At 44.2% G+C, this 12,408-nt stretch overlaps 1 protein-coding gene across 1 annotated transcript in view; it reads right to left on the reverse strand.

Moving 5' to 3' along the window:
- Nucleotides 1-12,408, reverse strand: part of dync1h1 (dynein, cytoplasmic 1, heavy chain 1) — a 53,746-nt gene that overhangs the window by 19,487 nt on the left and 21,851 nt on the right. Inside the window, exons 35-47 of the mRNA XM_041855583.2 lie at nucleotides 11,971-12,201; nucleotides 10,387-10,527; nucleotides 9,841-10,074; nucleotides 9,356-9,562; nucleotides 7,435-7,556; nucleotides 4,711-4,876; nucleotides 4,216-4,379; nucleotides 3,804-3,933; nucleotides 3,435-3,568; nucleotides 1,605-1,719; nucleotides 1,211-1,372; nucleotides 586-800; nucleotides 104-308 (exon numbers count right to left, since the gene is read on the reverse strand). Coding sequence (XP_041711517.2) covers nucleotides 104-308; nucleotides 586-800; nucleotides 1,211-1,372; nucleotides 1,605-1,719; nucleotides 3,435-3,568; nucleotides 3,804-3,933; nucleotides 4,216-4,379; nucleotides 4,711-4,876; nucleotides 7,435-7,556; nucleotides 9,356-9,562; nucleotides 9,841-10,074; nucleotides 10,387-10,527; nucleotides 11,971-12,201 — 2,226 coding nt within the window. The remainder of the gene's footprint in view (nucleotides 1-103; nucleotides 309-585; nucleotides 801-1,210; nucleotides 1,373-1,604; nucleotides 1,720-3,434; nucleotides 3,569-3,803; nucleotides 3,934-4,215; nucleotides 4,380-4,710; nucleotides 4,877-7,434; nucleotides 7,557-9,355; nucleotides 9,563-9,840; nucleotides 10,075-10,386; nucleotides 10,528-11,970; nucleotides 12,202-12,408) is intronic.

The following is a 12,408-nucleotide window of genomic DNA, read 5'->3' on the forward strand; positions in this document are numbered from 1 at the left end:
TGGGAAGGCTTTGCACCTGAGACTACTCCATTGGTTCCATTGCACTAGGCAAGCTCAATCAAGCACAGCTGAAGTATTTTGATTACCAAAGAGTGAATCTTACCTGGTGCAGTGTCTGGTGGACAAATACGCAGCCGTTGACGATGGCCTCGCGGTGAGAAGGTGGTGTGGGCAGCTTGTCATACACCACGGGCATGTAGTCGGGCACCTTGTAGTTGGGCTTCTCCAGGTCCAGTTTGATGGTGAACTCTTTGCCCACTTGGTAGAGGGCCTCGGTAGACCAGTCTCCAAACCAATTCAACACACACCTGTTGAGGGAGGGACGAAAGGAGCGTTAGCAGTGGCCAACACAGGTACTGCAGTGGAAGGATACGATCACAGCAGATCTGAAGAAAAAGAGTAAAGGACCAAGGGCATTTTGACCCATGTGTCAAATCTATCTAAATGGATCCAAATGAATCAATTCAACCTAAAAATGACTTTCTATGGGTTTATCAGCTACAACTGAGTGACTGGTGCCACTGTGTACTCCGTAAATATGGATAGACCAACACCAGTGACTACTGCAGATGTGTATTGCCCCACCTGTTGAAGAGGGCAGGGGAGGTGGCAGCGCGGTCCTTCAGGCCCTCGGACGAGGGGTTCATGGTGAAGACCACGTGAAGGTTCCGGATGACCTGGCTGGTGAACCACTTGTAGAGCTCCTCGTGAGTGTCCAGCATCATGCCCTCCTTCTGGGCGCCCTCCTTACACTGGGTCATCAGGGCGGCGTACTCGTCACCCTCAAACAGACCTGGCACCTGGGAAGGGACAAGACAAAACGTATATTAGATATAAAGGAACTGGAGGGTGGACGTGACATTTCCTACCAACAAGTATCTCAATAGCAATATCTAACAAGCATCTCAATAGCAGCACCCAACCAGTTTCTCAATAGCAGTATCTAGTATAGTTACATTGGGGACTATGGAAGAGGCGACAGGGGATACATCTCAATAGTTTCAAGTGGCTTCTTTTCCTTGTTCCTTCTCCATCTGCTCTGACCTGACACAGGATAAGTGAAAGCAATATGGAGGATGATGGCTATCTTGAATTGTCTTTCACGCTACCCACTCCAGTCTCTTCAATATAAGTACAGATGAAGGAAAGGAGACACGGTTCCACTTTTGACTATTGAGATGCAGTAAAGTGTGGCGTTCCTAGTCTTTACCTCTCCGTTGGCCAGCAGGGTGTTCATGCGCTCCAGGAAGCCAGAGTCCAGTACGTTGGACTCGTCCATGATGAAGGCGATCTTCTCGTTCTTGCAGCCGGAGCGCCGCAGGACTGTCCGCAGGTCCTCGTCAAAGTCATCGCCTGTGTACCGCCTGTGCACCTGGACACACACACGTCGCAATGTGCTCAGCACCTCATTCAACCACTGAACTCAGAACTAATTGAATTCAACACAGACCTAACAAACACTTCTGCAAACTGAACCATTACTTTTCCCATCCACAGTATCTGTTGTAATGTGTTGAAATGTTGTCCAGATACCTTTGAACTGCAATTCAGTGGTACAGTTCAATTTGCAGTTAACCAATAACGGTTACATTTTCTTTACTTACCTTGATCTGATAGACACTCAGGCCATTCATCCAAGCCACAAAGCGCGACAGGGTGGTCTTCCCTGCACCACTTACTCCAATCAGCAGGAGATGACCCTGGGGCTGACGGAAGATTCTGGAAAGAACATGAATTGGTCATTTTAACAATGTAAAATCAAAAACCTATCCACGTGGGAAATTGCAAAATGTGAAGCAGATATATACTACCAGTCAAAAGTTTGGACACACCTACTCATTCAAGGGTTTTCTTTATTTTTACTATTTTCTACATTGTAGAATAATAGTGAAGACATCAAAACTATGAAATAACACATATGAAATCATGTTGTAACCGAAAAAGTGTTAAACAAATCAAAATATATTAGAGATTAGAGATTCTTCAAAGTAGCCACCCTTTGCCTTGATGACCGCTTTGCACATTCTTGGCATTCTCTCAACCAGCTTCATGAGGTAGTCACCTGGAATGCATTTCAATGAACAGGTGTGCCTTGTTAAAACTTAATTTGTGGAATTTCTTTCCTTCTTAATGAGTTTGAGCCAATCAGTTGTGTTGAGACAAGGAAGGGTTGGGTATCCGGAAGATAGCCCTATTTGGTAAAAGACCAAGTCCATATTATGGCAAGAACAGCTCAAATAAGCAAAGAGAAAATGACAGTCCATCATTACATTACGACTTGAAGGTCAGTCAATACGGAACATTTCAAGAACTTTGAAAGTTCCTTCAAGTGCAGTCGCAAAAACCATGAAGCACTATGATGAAACTGGCTCTCACGAGGACAGCCACAGGAAAGACCCAGAGTTACCTCTGCTGCAGAGGATAAATTCATTAGAGTTACCAGCCTCAGAAATCTGCAATTAACTGCACCTCAGATTGCAGCCCAAATAAATACTTCAGAGTTCAAGTAACAGACACATCTCAACATCAACTGTTCAGAGGAGACTGCGTGAATAAGGCCTTCATGGTCAAATTGCTGCAAAGAAACCACTAATAAAGGACACCAATAAGAAGAACAGACTTACTCGGGCCAAGAAACACGAGCAATGGACATTAGACCGGTGGAAATCTGTCCTTTGGTCTGATGAGTCCAAATTGGAGATTTTTGGTTCCAACCGCTGTGTCTTTGTGAGACGCAGAGTTGGTGAACGGATGATCTCCACGTGTAGTTCCCACCGTGAAGAATAAAGGAGGAGGTGTGATGGTGCTTTGCTGGTGACACTGTCAGTGATTTATTTACAATTCAAGGCACACTTAACCAGCATGGCTACCACAGCATTCTCCAGCGATACGCCATCCCATCAGGTTTGCGCTTAGTGGGACTATCATTTGTTTTTCAACAGGACAATGACCCAAAACACCTCCAGGCTGTGTAAGGTCTATTTGACCAAGAAGGAGAGTGATGGAGTGCTGCACCAGATGACCTGGCCTCCACAATCACCTGACCTCAACCCAATTCAGATGGTTTGGGATGAGTTGGACCGCAGAGTGAAGGAAAAGCAGCCAACAAGTGCTCAGCATATGTGGGAACTCCTTCAAGACTGTTGGAAAAGCATTCCAGGTGACTACCTCATAAAGCTGGTTGAGAGAATGCCAAGAGTGTGCACAGCTGTCATCAAGGCAAAGGGTGGCTACTTTGAAGAATCTCAAATCTCAAATATATTTTGATTTGTTTAACACTTTTTTGTTACTACATGATTCCATATGTGTTATTTCATAGTTTTGATGTCTTCACTATTATTCTACAATGTAGAAAATAGTAAAAATAAAGAAAAACCCTTGAATGAGTAGGTGTGTCCAAACTTTTGACTGGTACTGTATATATTTTTTCTTACCGATCAATTCGAAGGACATGGTCCAGCACCTCGTTAAAAAGCACCAGAGGCACGTCCAACTCCTCCTCGTAGAACACCCTTAGACGGGCTTTGACATAGTCTCTCAGCTCCTCTTGCTCCACTGGGATATAGTCCTGAGGAGAGGGACAGATAACCGTTAACAGACACCAACTAAAAAACATATTTCATTCTTAGCCTTAATTGTCAATTTCTTGGCTCTACATTCATGGCGGGTATGTTTATACAGTAGTTATGAGAAATTAGATGATGCAACATATGGATATACACAGAATTAAATAGTACACCATTTTATATTGCGTCTGTATAAACAGAACAGTATTATATTGTATCTAAGGGGAGGAAGCTCACCTTGGAGAGCCAGTTGCTGTAGAGGATAGGCCTGTTGAGGGCCTTTTCACGGTCGATGTTGGGGAAGTGCTTGAGAGCCACCATGTCGATGTTCTCATCAGTCCAGCGTCTTTCCTCATCCTCCACTAGCCTGTAGGGGACAGACGCGTCAAGGTGGTCAAACAGGACATTTAAATATTTGGATCTCTTTGCGTTTAACTGATATAGGGCCCTGAGTTTTTCTCGATCAGGTCACACAATCAGGAAAAACTCAAGGCCTTGGTTATAGTCTAAAACAAGCGCCTGGAGTTTTTCCTGGTAAGGGAAAATTCCAGGTCCTAGTTATATGGCTAAACAATCTTTCCCCCATAGATTCTACTACACTACTTTGGAGGGAGTAGTCTGGCTACTTCCCTATGGACTGAACACCCACCTGTCCTGGAAGAGGCGAAGGGCCTCATGGGCCCAGATGCGGATGAGGCCCTCCACAGGGAGCGTCTCCAGGGGCCGCAGGGCCTCGAAGATGCCCCTCACCCAGCGGGACATCTCACGGGGTGAGTAGATGTAGTGGGGCTGGGTGTCTTGGGTGAAGCGTTCCTGTAGTCGACAGAGGGTGAAGGTCAATGAGGACAGAGGTCAGCACATCCAATCTAGCCTGGCCCGAGAACGGTTTTTGCCGTTTTGCCGACAACGACCATGATATTTGTCAAGATAGCATAGACGGCTACATCCTAACATTGTGTTCAGCACTATAATCAGACATTGAGAATGATTTCTATAGTGGCTCCTATTCAAGGCATGTCTGTGAGGATGTGGTACCATAGAGATAAATACTGCTGTAAATACTACTACTATAGATACTACTACTATAAATAATACTGTAAATACTACTACTACTGTATCTATCTCTTGGTACAGAGGGTCTTACCTGAGACATGGTGTAGAACTCCACCATGGCGGCGGTGAGGGGCTCGGCGTAGGTACGCAGCGAAGGGATGAGACGCAGCATGGCTCGGTTGAAGGTGCCGTAGATCTGAGTGAGGGAGGCGGGGCCGGGATAGTCCACGTACACCACTGGTACGTGTCGCAGAAACCTACAATTCAATCACACAGCGTTACTCATCATTTAAAATCTACCAGTGACTCTAGTCCAGGGTCGTGTTCATTAGGCACAAAACGTGAGAAAACTGATTGAAACGGCTTTTCCAATAAGAAAGTCATTTCAGTTTTCCGTTTCAAAGCATTTTGCTACGGTATGCCCCACTGAACAAGACCCAGGATAAAGCTACAGTGTCTCAGAAAGGTCACAGGTCATGTTGACAGAATAGGGTGTCCACCCACTCTTCCCAGAGTGGGTGAAAACGCACTTTGGTGATGAAACTTCACTTCCTTATGTTATAAAATACATTTTACCAAGACGAATATGATTGTTTATGTTCTGAATCATTCAGTGGGGCCTTTCTCTAAACGTATCATTAACATTATATTCAAAAAGTCAAATTTCGTAACCTAATACAGTGGGGGAAAAAAGTATTTAGTCAGCCACCAATTGTGCAAGTTCTCCCACTTAAAAAGATGAGGCCTGTAATTTTCATCATAGGTACACGTCAACTATGACAGACAAATTGAGAATTTTTTTTCTCCAGAAAATCACATTGTAGGATTTTTAATGAATTAATTTGCAAATTATGGTGGAAACAAACAAGCAAGATTTCTGGCTCTCACAGACCTGTAACTTCTTCTTTAAGAGGCTCCTCTGTCCTCCACTCGTTACCTGTATTAATGGCACCTGTTTGAACTTGTTATCAGTATAAAATACACCTGTCCACAACCTCAAAACAGTCACACTCCAAACTCCACTATGGCCAAGACCAAAGAGCTGTCAAAGGACACCAGAAACAAAATTGTAGACCTGCACCAGGCTGGGAAGACTGAATCTGCAATAGGTAAGCAGCTTGGTTTGAAGAAATCAACTGTGGGAGCAATTATTAGGAAATGGAAGACATACAAGACCACTGATAATCTCCCTCGATCTGGGGCTCCACGCAAGATCTCACCCCGTGGGGTCAAAATGATCACAAGAACGGTGAGCAAAAATGCCAGAACCACACGGGGGGACCTAGTGAATGACCTGCAGAGAGCTGGGACCAAAGTAACAAAGCCTACCATCAGTAACACACTACGCCGCCAGGGACTCAAATCCTGCAGTGCCAGACGTGTCCCCCTGCTTAAGCCAGTACATGTCCAGGCCCGTCTGAAGTTTGCTAGAGTGCATTTGGATGATCCAGAAGAGGATTGGGAGAATGTCATATGGTCAGATGAAACCAAAATAGAACTCGTCGTGTTTGGAGGACAAAGAATGCTGAGTTGCATCCAAAGAACACCATACCTACTGTGAAGCATGGGGGTGGAAACATCATGCTTTGGGGCTGTTTTTCTGCAAAGGGGACCAGGACGACTGATCCGTGTAAAGGAAAGAATGAATGGGGCCATGTATCGTGAGATTTTGAGTGAAAACCTCCTTCCATCAGCAAGGGCATTGAAGATGAAACGTGGCTGGGTCTTTCAGCATGACAATGATCCCAAACACACCGCCCGGGCAACGAAGGAGTGGCTTCGTAAGAAGCATTTCAAGGTCCTGGAGTGGCCTAGCCAGTCTCCAGATCTCAACCCCATAGAAAATCTTTGGAGGGAGTTGAAAGTCCGTGTTGCCCAGCGACAGCCCCAAAACATCACTGCTCTAGAGGAGATCTGCATGGAGGAATGGGCCAAAATACCAGCAACAGTGTGTGAAAACCTTGTGAAGACTTACAGAAAACATTTGACCTGTGTCATTGCCAACAAAGGGTATATAACAAAGTATTGAGAAACTTTTGTTATTGACCAAATACTTATTTTCCACCATAATTTGCAAATAAATTCATAAAAAATCCTACAATGTGATTTTCTGGATTTTTTTTCTCATTTTGTCTGTCATAGTTGACGTGTACCTATGATGAAAATTACAGGCCTCTCTCATATTTTTAAGTGAGAGAACTTGCACAATTGGTGACTGACTAAATACTTTTTTCCCCCCACTGTACATCTGATAATAAGCACCGAGCTCTGTTGACAGAGCGATGCCGCTTCTCGCAGTGACTTGAGGATTTTACATGTTGTGGTGGTCGTCTGCAAAGTTGTTTCCGGGGTCGCAAAAAGCTAAATTTACATGACACGAGCTGAATTAAATGTAAAAAGCCTTTAAAAAATATATATATTGTGGTACGCTCAGTGCTCCGTTGACTTTTCACAGAGATGCGCTTGTTTATCTGAGAAATCTTAATATGAAAAGCGTATACTAAAATACTACGTCATGTCTCAAAATCGATATCTATCTTACCTCTATATTGTTTTTTGTCCTCCGGATTCGAGAAGAAAGAGGAGTTCAATGGTGAGCCTGTCAGTTGGCCTTAATTCTCTCACAGCATCCAACCTAGCTGACGCAAAGCTATTTTCTAGATTTTTGACCCCAAAAATTCTGGCCTCCATTGATTTAGTCACCCTAATCTTGGCCATCCTACAAGCCATTGGTTCTTAGAGAAAGACCTTCAATTAACATTATTTCACCCATTGGTCAAAGGATGCGTTTTTGATTGGACACCCTACAGTGTACCTGTGGGTGAGGGGCTTCCTGCCAGGGTCGGTGGGAGGGTTACAGGCTCCCACAAACTGGATCCTCTCCAGCTTGACCCAGGTCTGGTCAGAGGTGCGGTAGAAGCCACCATGCTCCACCATCTGCAGGGGAAAACACCAGAAGAGGATGAGCTTATACTCCAGCAGGAACTCTGCATAACATAGGCCTTCGCGTTTTCCTTCAGAACACACTGGCTGATTCTCAAATGGCATCCTTCATAGTCTCCTTGGGCCTCATTTATAACCGTTGTGTAAATTTCACACAAAATATTTGCGTGCGCCATTTCTGCAAAGAATGCTTATGTCTAAAAATTGAGATTTCTAAACTTGGCGCACGCCATACATACTAATGTTTCCCGTTATAAAACCAGACCTGTTGTAGAACTGCGCGTGCTTAAACAAGCATTATAATGCCGCCTGGAAAACGCCCTCCGTTTTGGTGACAATAACACCCTTTATTTGCTGTATAATTTGGAACTATTGGAATTAGGTCAAGGGCAGTTTCTAAAAGAAAGAGCAATGGCAAATTTGATCAAATGTTTTTGGAGGCGTTGGCAGAATTTTAAAATATTTTGCAGTAACTTATGCTGTATTTGGCAAAGGAATATGACAGTTTCAAAAAAAACAAAACAATGGCTAATTGTTGTGGACCTGTCATCAGAATGTTTGAATTCAACAATGTTTTGTATCGACTTTCCCCCCAACCGAAATATGCTGGACTGCCCCTGTGAGTTCTGAAACATTGTCTAGGCTATCCAAAAAATTTGACATTACAGTAGGCTACTTACAGTAGTTACATACATAGTTCCGTCTGTTCACCTGTTAAATTTGACTGTAGCCTATGTAATAAACTGTGCTGCCTATGGGATCGCATAGACTACAGCAAAACTTGAAATACATCTATTTACTAGGCTACTAGCACCAACTAAATACGAGATACACATGGTCATTTGTTGTATGGCTACTTCGGGAATGCATCACGGCCAGAAAAGGTGGAATATTTCTGCAACGGTTATGAAATAAATTCCTATGTCTAATTATTTTAGATAAAAAATAAATACAAAATAGATTTTCGCTCTTAGGCCTACTAACGGCAAATGGCTGCATCTTGTTATATGCCTTCCTTTTTTATTTATTTGCACAAAATACTTATTTGCCTACTTGCAATTCAATAATATAATATGCCATTTAGCAGACGCTTTTATCCAAAGCGACTTACAGTCATGTGTGCATACATTTCTACGTATGGGTGGTCCCGGGGATCGAACCCACTACCCTGGCGTTACAAGCGCCATGCTCTACCAATTGAGCTACAGAGGACCACACTTCAACCACTAGAAAATGTGCGCCAAGTTCAGTTTTTATATATGCCAACTTTTGTGGGAAAACTGTTGCATGCATATTTTGGGGTATATTTCGTACGTATGCAACATTTATGAGGCCCCTGGTCTCCTTTCCTTTAGTACCACCGATAGGTGATCATGGTTAAAGCTGCAATATGTAACATTTTGGGCGACCCCACCAAATTCACATAGAAATGTGAGTTATAGATCTGTCATTCTCACTTAAAGCAAATCTAAGAAGCAGTTGATCTGTGCGCTATTGCTATGCTTCCCGTTCTTAAGGTTTGTTTTTGCGTCTTTTACTTTTGGTTTTATACACCAGCTTCAAAACATTTGAAAAGACAATATTTTTGGTTATTGAAAATATATATTTCACTGCGGTTTAGATGATACAATAATTATCTACACCTTCATTGCTTGTTTTGTCAAAAACTGAAATTACGCAAACTATTAGAATTTCATCAACCAGGAAATGGCGGACCTTTAACGCGCATGTTTGTGCATGTGTATATGGTCCTCACACGGATCTAACAACAAGTATGTGTGTGATCCCCTCACCTGTCTGAGGAAGGAGATGACTCTCTGGGTGCCATACTTGTCCATGTCGGGCAAGTTGATCTCATCACAGAAGAGCACCAGCCACTTGCCCAGCTGCACTGGGGCCAGGACCACACCGTTGGGCGTGCGGCGGTACTCGCAGTAGTGGTCAAAGGTCTTCAGCAGCAGCTCCGGGGTGGTGGCGCTGGAGAAATTCAGACCCACAACCTGGGAGCAGAAGTGGAAGGGTTAACTTGGTTTGGCAGGCAGACCTACTACTACGAATGACTCAATGCACACTTAGAGATATAGGCTCTGTTCTAGAATACTACTCAGACTTAGCTCTAGGGTGGCCAATTCTGAGGACATGTGCAGGCTTTTGTTCCAATTCAGCACTAAAACTCCCCAATTCAAACCATGGTTGTCAGTTTAGTCTACAATGGCAACTCACTGGTCAAGTGCCATCTAACCCTAGTGAACGATGTTCCTGATGCCACCACACTTACCTCCATGTCGGGCAGGGCTCGGAGGGCGCTGAACAGGGTCATGGTTTTACCCGAGCCGGGGGGGCCACACAGCACCAGGGGCTTGTGCTCGGCCAGCCAGGTGTAGAGCAAGGCCTCATGGCGCACCGTGTCCAGGGTGGGCACTACCACGTCAGGGCTAGCCACCCTGTGGGTCTCCACCTCGATCTGGGGCACCTTGCCCTGCCACGACTGCCACTCGCCAGAGATGTTCACCTGAAGGGAAGAAAGAAAGCAGGAAGGAGGGTTGGAGTATAATTCATGTAACTAGTGACCAGATGTTTTCCTAGACAAAGGTTTTGTGTTTTCTATCCATCTGTGCCTGTAATGTACAATACCATTTTTATTTTTTTATTATTATAATTTTTTGGGCCCTTTTTCTACCCAATTTCGTGATATCCAATTGGTAGTTACATTTTTGTCCCATCGCTGCAACTCCTGCACGGACTCGGGAGAGTACAATACATTTTAACTTGAAAAGTATTGAGCTTGATGTTGCCCAAGACTTGAGGGCACATTCATTCCTACCTCGTAGTCAATGATGGGCACGTTGGGTGCCGAGGGCAGGGGCACGGTGGTGATGCGGCGGATGTAATCGCCCAGCTCACCACGAATCTTCAGCCGGCCATCGCCCGAGAAGGACCACAGCACGGCGTAGATCAGGTACCTCTGTGGAGCCACCAGGCAGAAATGTGATTAACATTTATAAAACTCATGTATTAAAATATATAACTGAACAAAAATATCAACGCAACATGCAACAATTTCAACGATTTTTCTGAGTTACAGTTCATGAGGAAATCAGTCAATTGAAACAAGTTCATTAGGCTCTAATCTATGGATTTCACGACTGGGAATACAGATATGCATCGGTTGGTAAAAGATACCTTACAAAAAATGGGCCTCAGGATCTTGTCACAGTATTTCTGTGCATTCAAATAGCCATCGATAAAATTCAATTGTGTTCGTTGTCCATAGCTTATGACTGCCCATACCATAACCCCACCCCCACCATGGGGCATGGTTCACAAAGTTGACATCAGCAAACCGCTCGCCCCCACAACCTCATACGGTCTGCGGTTGTGAGGCCGGTTGAACGTACTGTCAAATGATCTACAATCGACATTGGAGGCAGCTTATGGTAGAGAAATGAACATTCAATTCTCTGGCAACAGCTCTGGTGGACATTCCTGCAGTCAGCATGCCAATTGCACGCTCCCTCAAAACTTGAGACATCTGTGGTGTTGTTTTGTGTGACAAAACTGCACATTTTAGAGTGGCCTTTTATTGTCCCCAACACAAGGTGCACCTGTGTAATGATCATGCTGTTTAATCAGCTTCTTGATAATCCATCCACCTCACAGGTGTGGCATATCTTGGAAAATGAGAAATGCTCACTAACAGGGATGTAAACAAATTTGTGCACAACATTTTAGAGAAACACACTTTCTGTGCATATGGAACATTTCTGGGATTCTTTATTTCAGCTCATGAAACATGGGACCAACACTACATGTTGCGTTTATATTTTTGTTCAGTATACAGTCAGTCATTCTCAAAACTTTGACCACGACACAAGTATTGGTCTTCACAAAGTTCGCTGCTTCAGTGTTATGAGATATTTTTGTCAGATGTTACTATGGTATACTGAAGTATAATTACAAGCATTCCATAAGTGTCTAAGGCTTTTATTGACAACTACATTAAGTTTATGCAGAGAGTCAATATTTGCAGTGTTGACCCTTCTTTTTCAAGACCTCTGCAATCCGCCCTGGCATGCTGTCAATTAACTTCTGGGCCACATCATGACTGATGGCAGCTCATTCTTGCATAATCAATGCTTGGAGTTTGTCAGAATTTGTGGGTTTTTGTTTGTCCACCCGCCTCTTGAGGATCGACCACATGTTCTCAATGGGATTAAGGTCTGGGGAGTTTCCAGGAAGTGAATAGAAAAATATTAAATTGGAAAAAAATGACACTTTTCCATTCTTAAAATTACATTTAAATGAATCTCCTAAACTGAAGGGAATTGAAATGGAATTGACACCAAGCCCTGGGGGACTCCATTTAGACTCCCCACGAGCAGGGGGCACTGTGGCGCCACGGACTGACCTGCATGTAGCGCTCCAGCTGGTCGATGGGCATGGGGAAGTCGGAGTGGTTGTTGTTGTAGAGCGCCACGTTGCGGCAGGCCTGGTGCAGCATGGAGAACAGGGAACCCATGCAGCGCAGCCGCGTGAAGTCCATGATGTGCTCCATGTTGGAGGCGTGCTCCAACGCCTTGATCACCAGCCCAGTGGAGGTGAAGTAGGGCTGCAAGATGGACGCTGCGTCCCTCTGGATCTGGACAGAGAAAGAGAGAAAGTTAACGTGGAGACGTGTTACAAGACTGCTATTCTAACACAGTTGGTTTTTGAACCACAATTGCAAGGAAGGGCCGAGAGCATGGTCGCGTTCATCAACAGGTAAAAAACGTTTTGAAACAGAGTGACTCTAGAAAGGTATCGCCTCAACTTGTCCAATAAGAACACAGCTTTCAATTGCATCCAA

This window comes from Coregonus clupeaformis, chromosome 29, assembly GCF_020615455.1.
Source record: "Coregonus clupeaformis isolate EN_2021a chromosome 29, ASM2061545v1, whole genome shotgun sequence".
In the NCBI taxonomy this organism is placed as follows: Eukaryota; Metazoa; Chordata; class Actinopteri; order Salmoniformes; family Salmonidae; genus Coregonus; species Coregonus clupeaformis.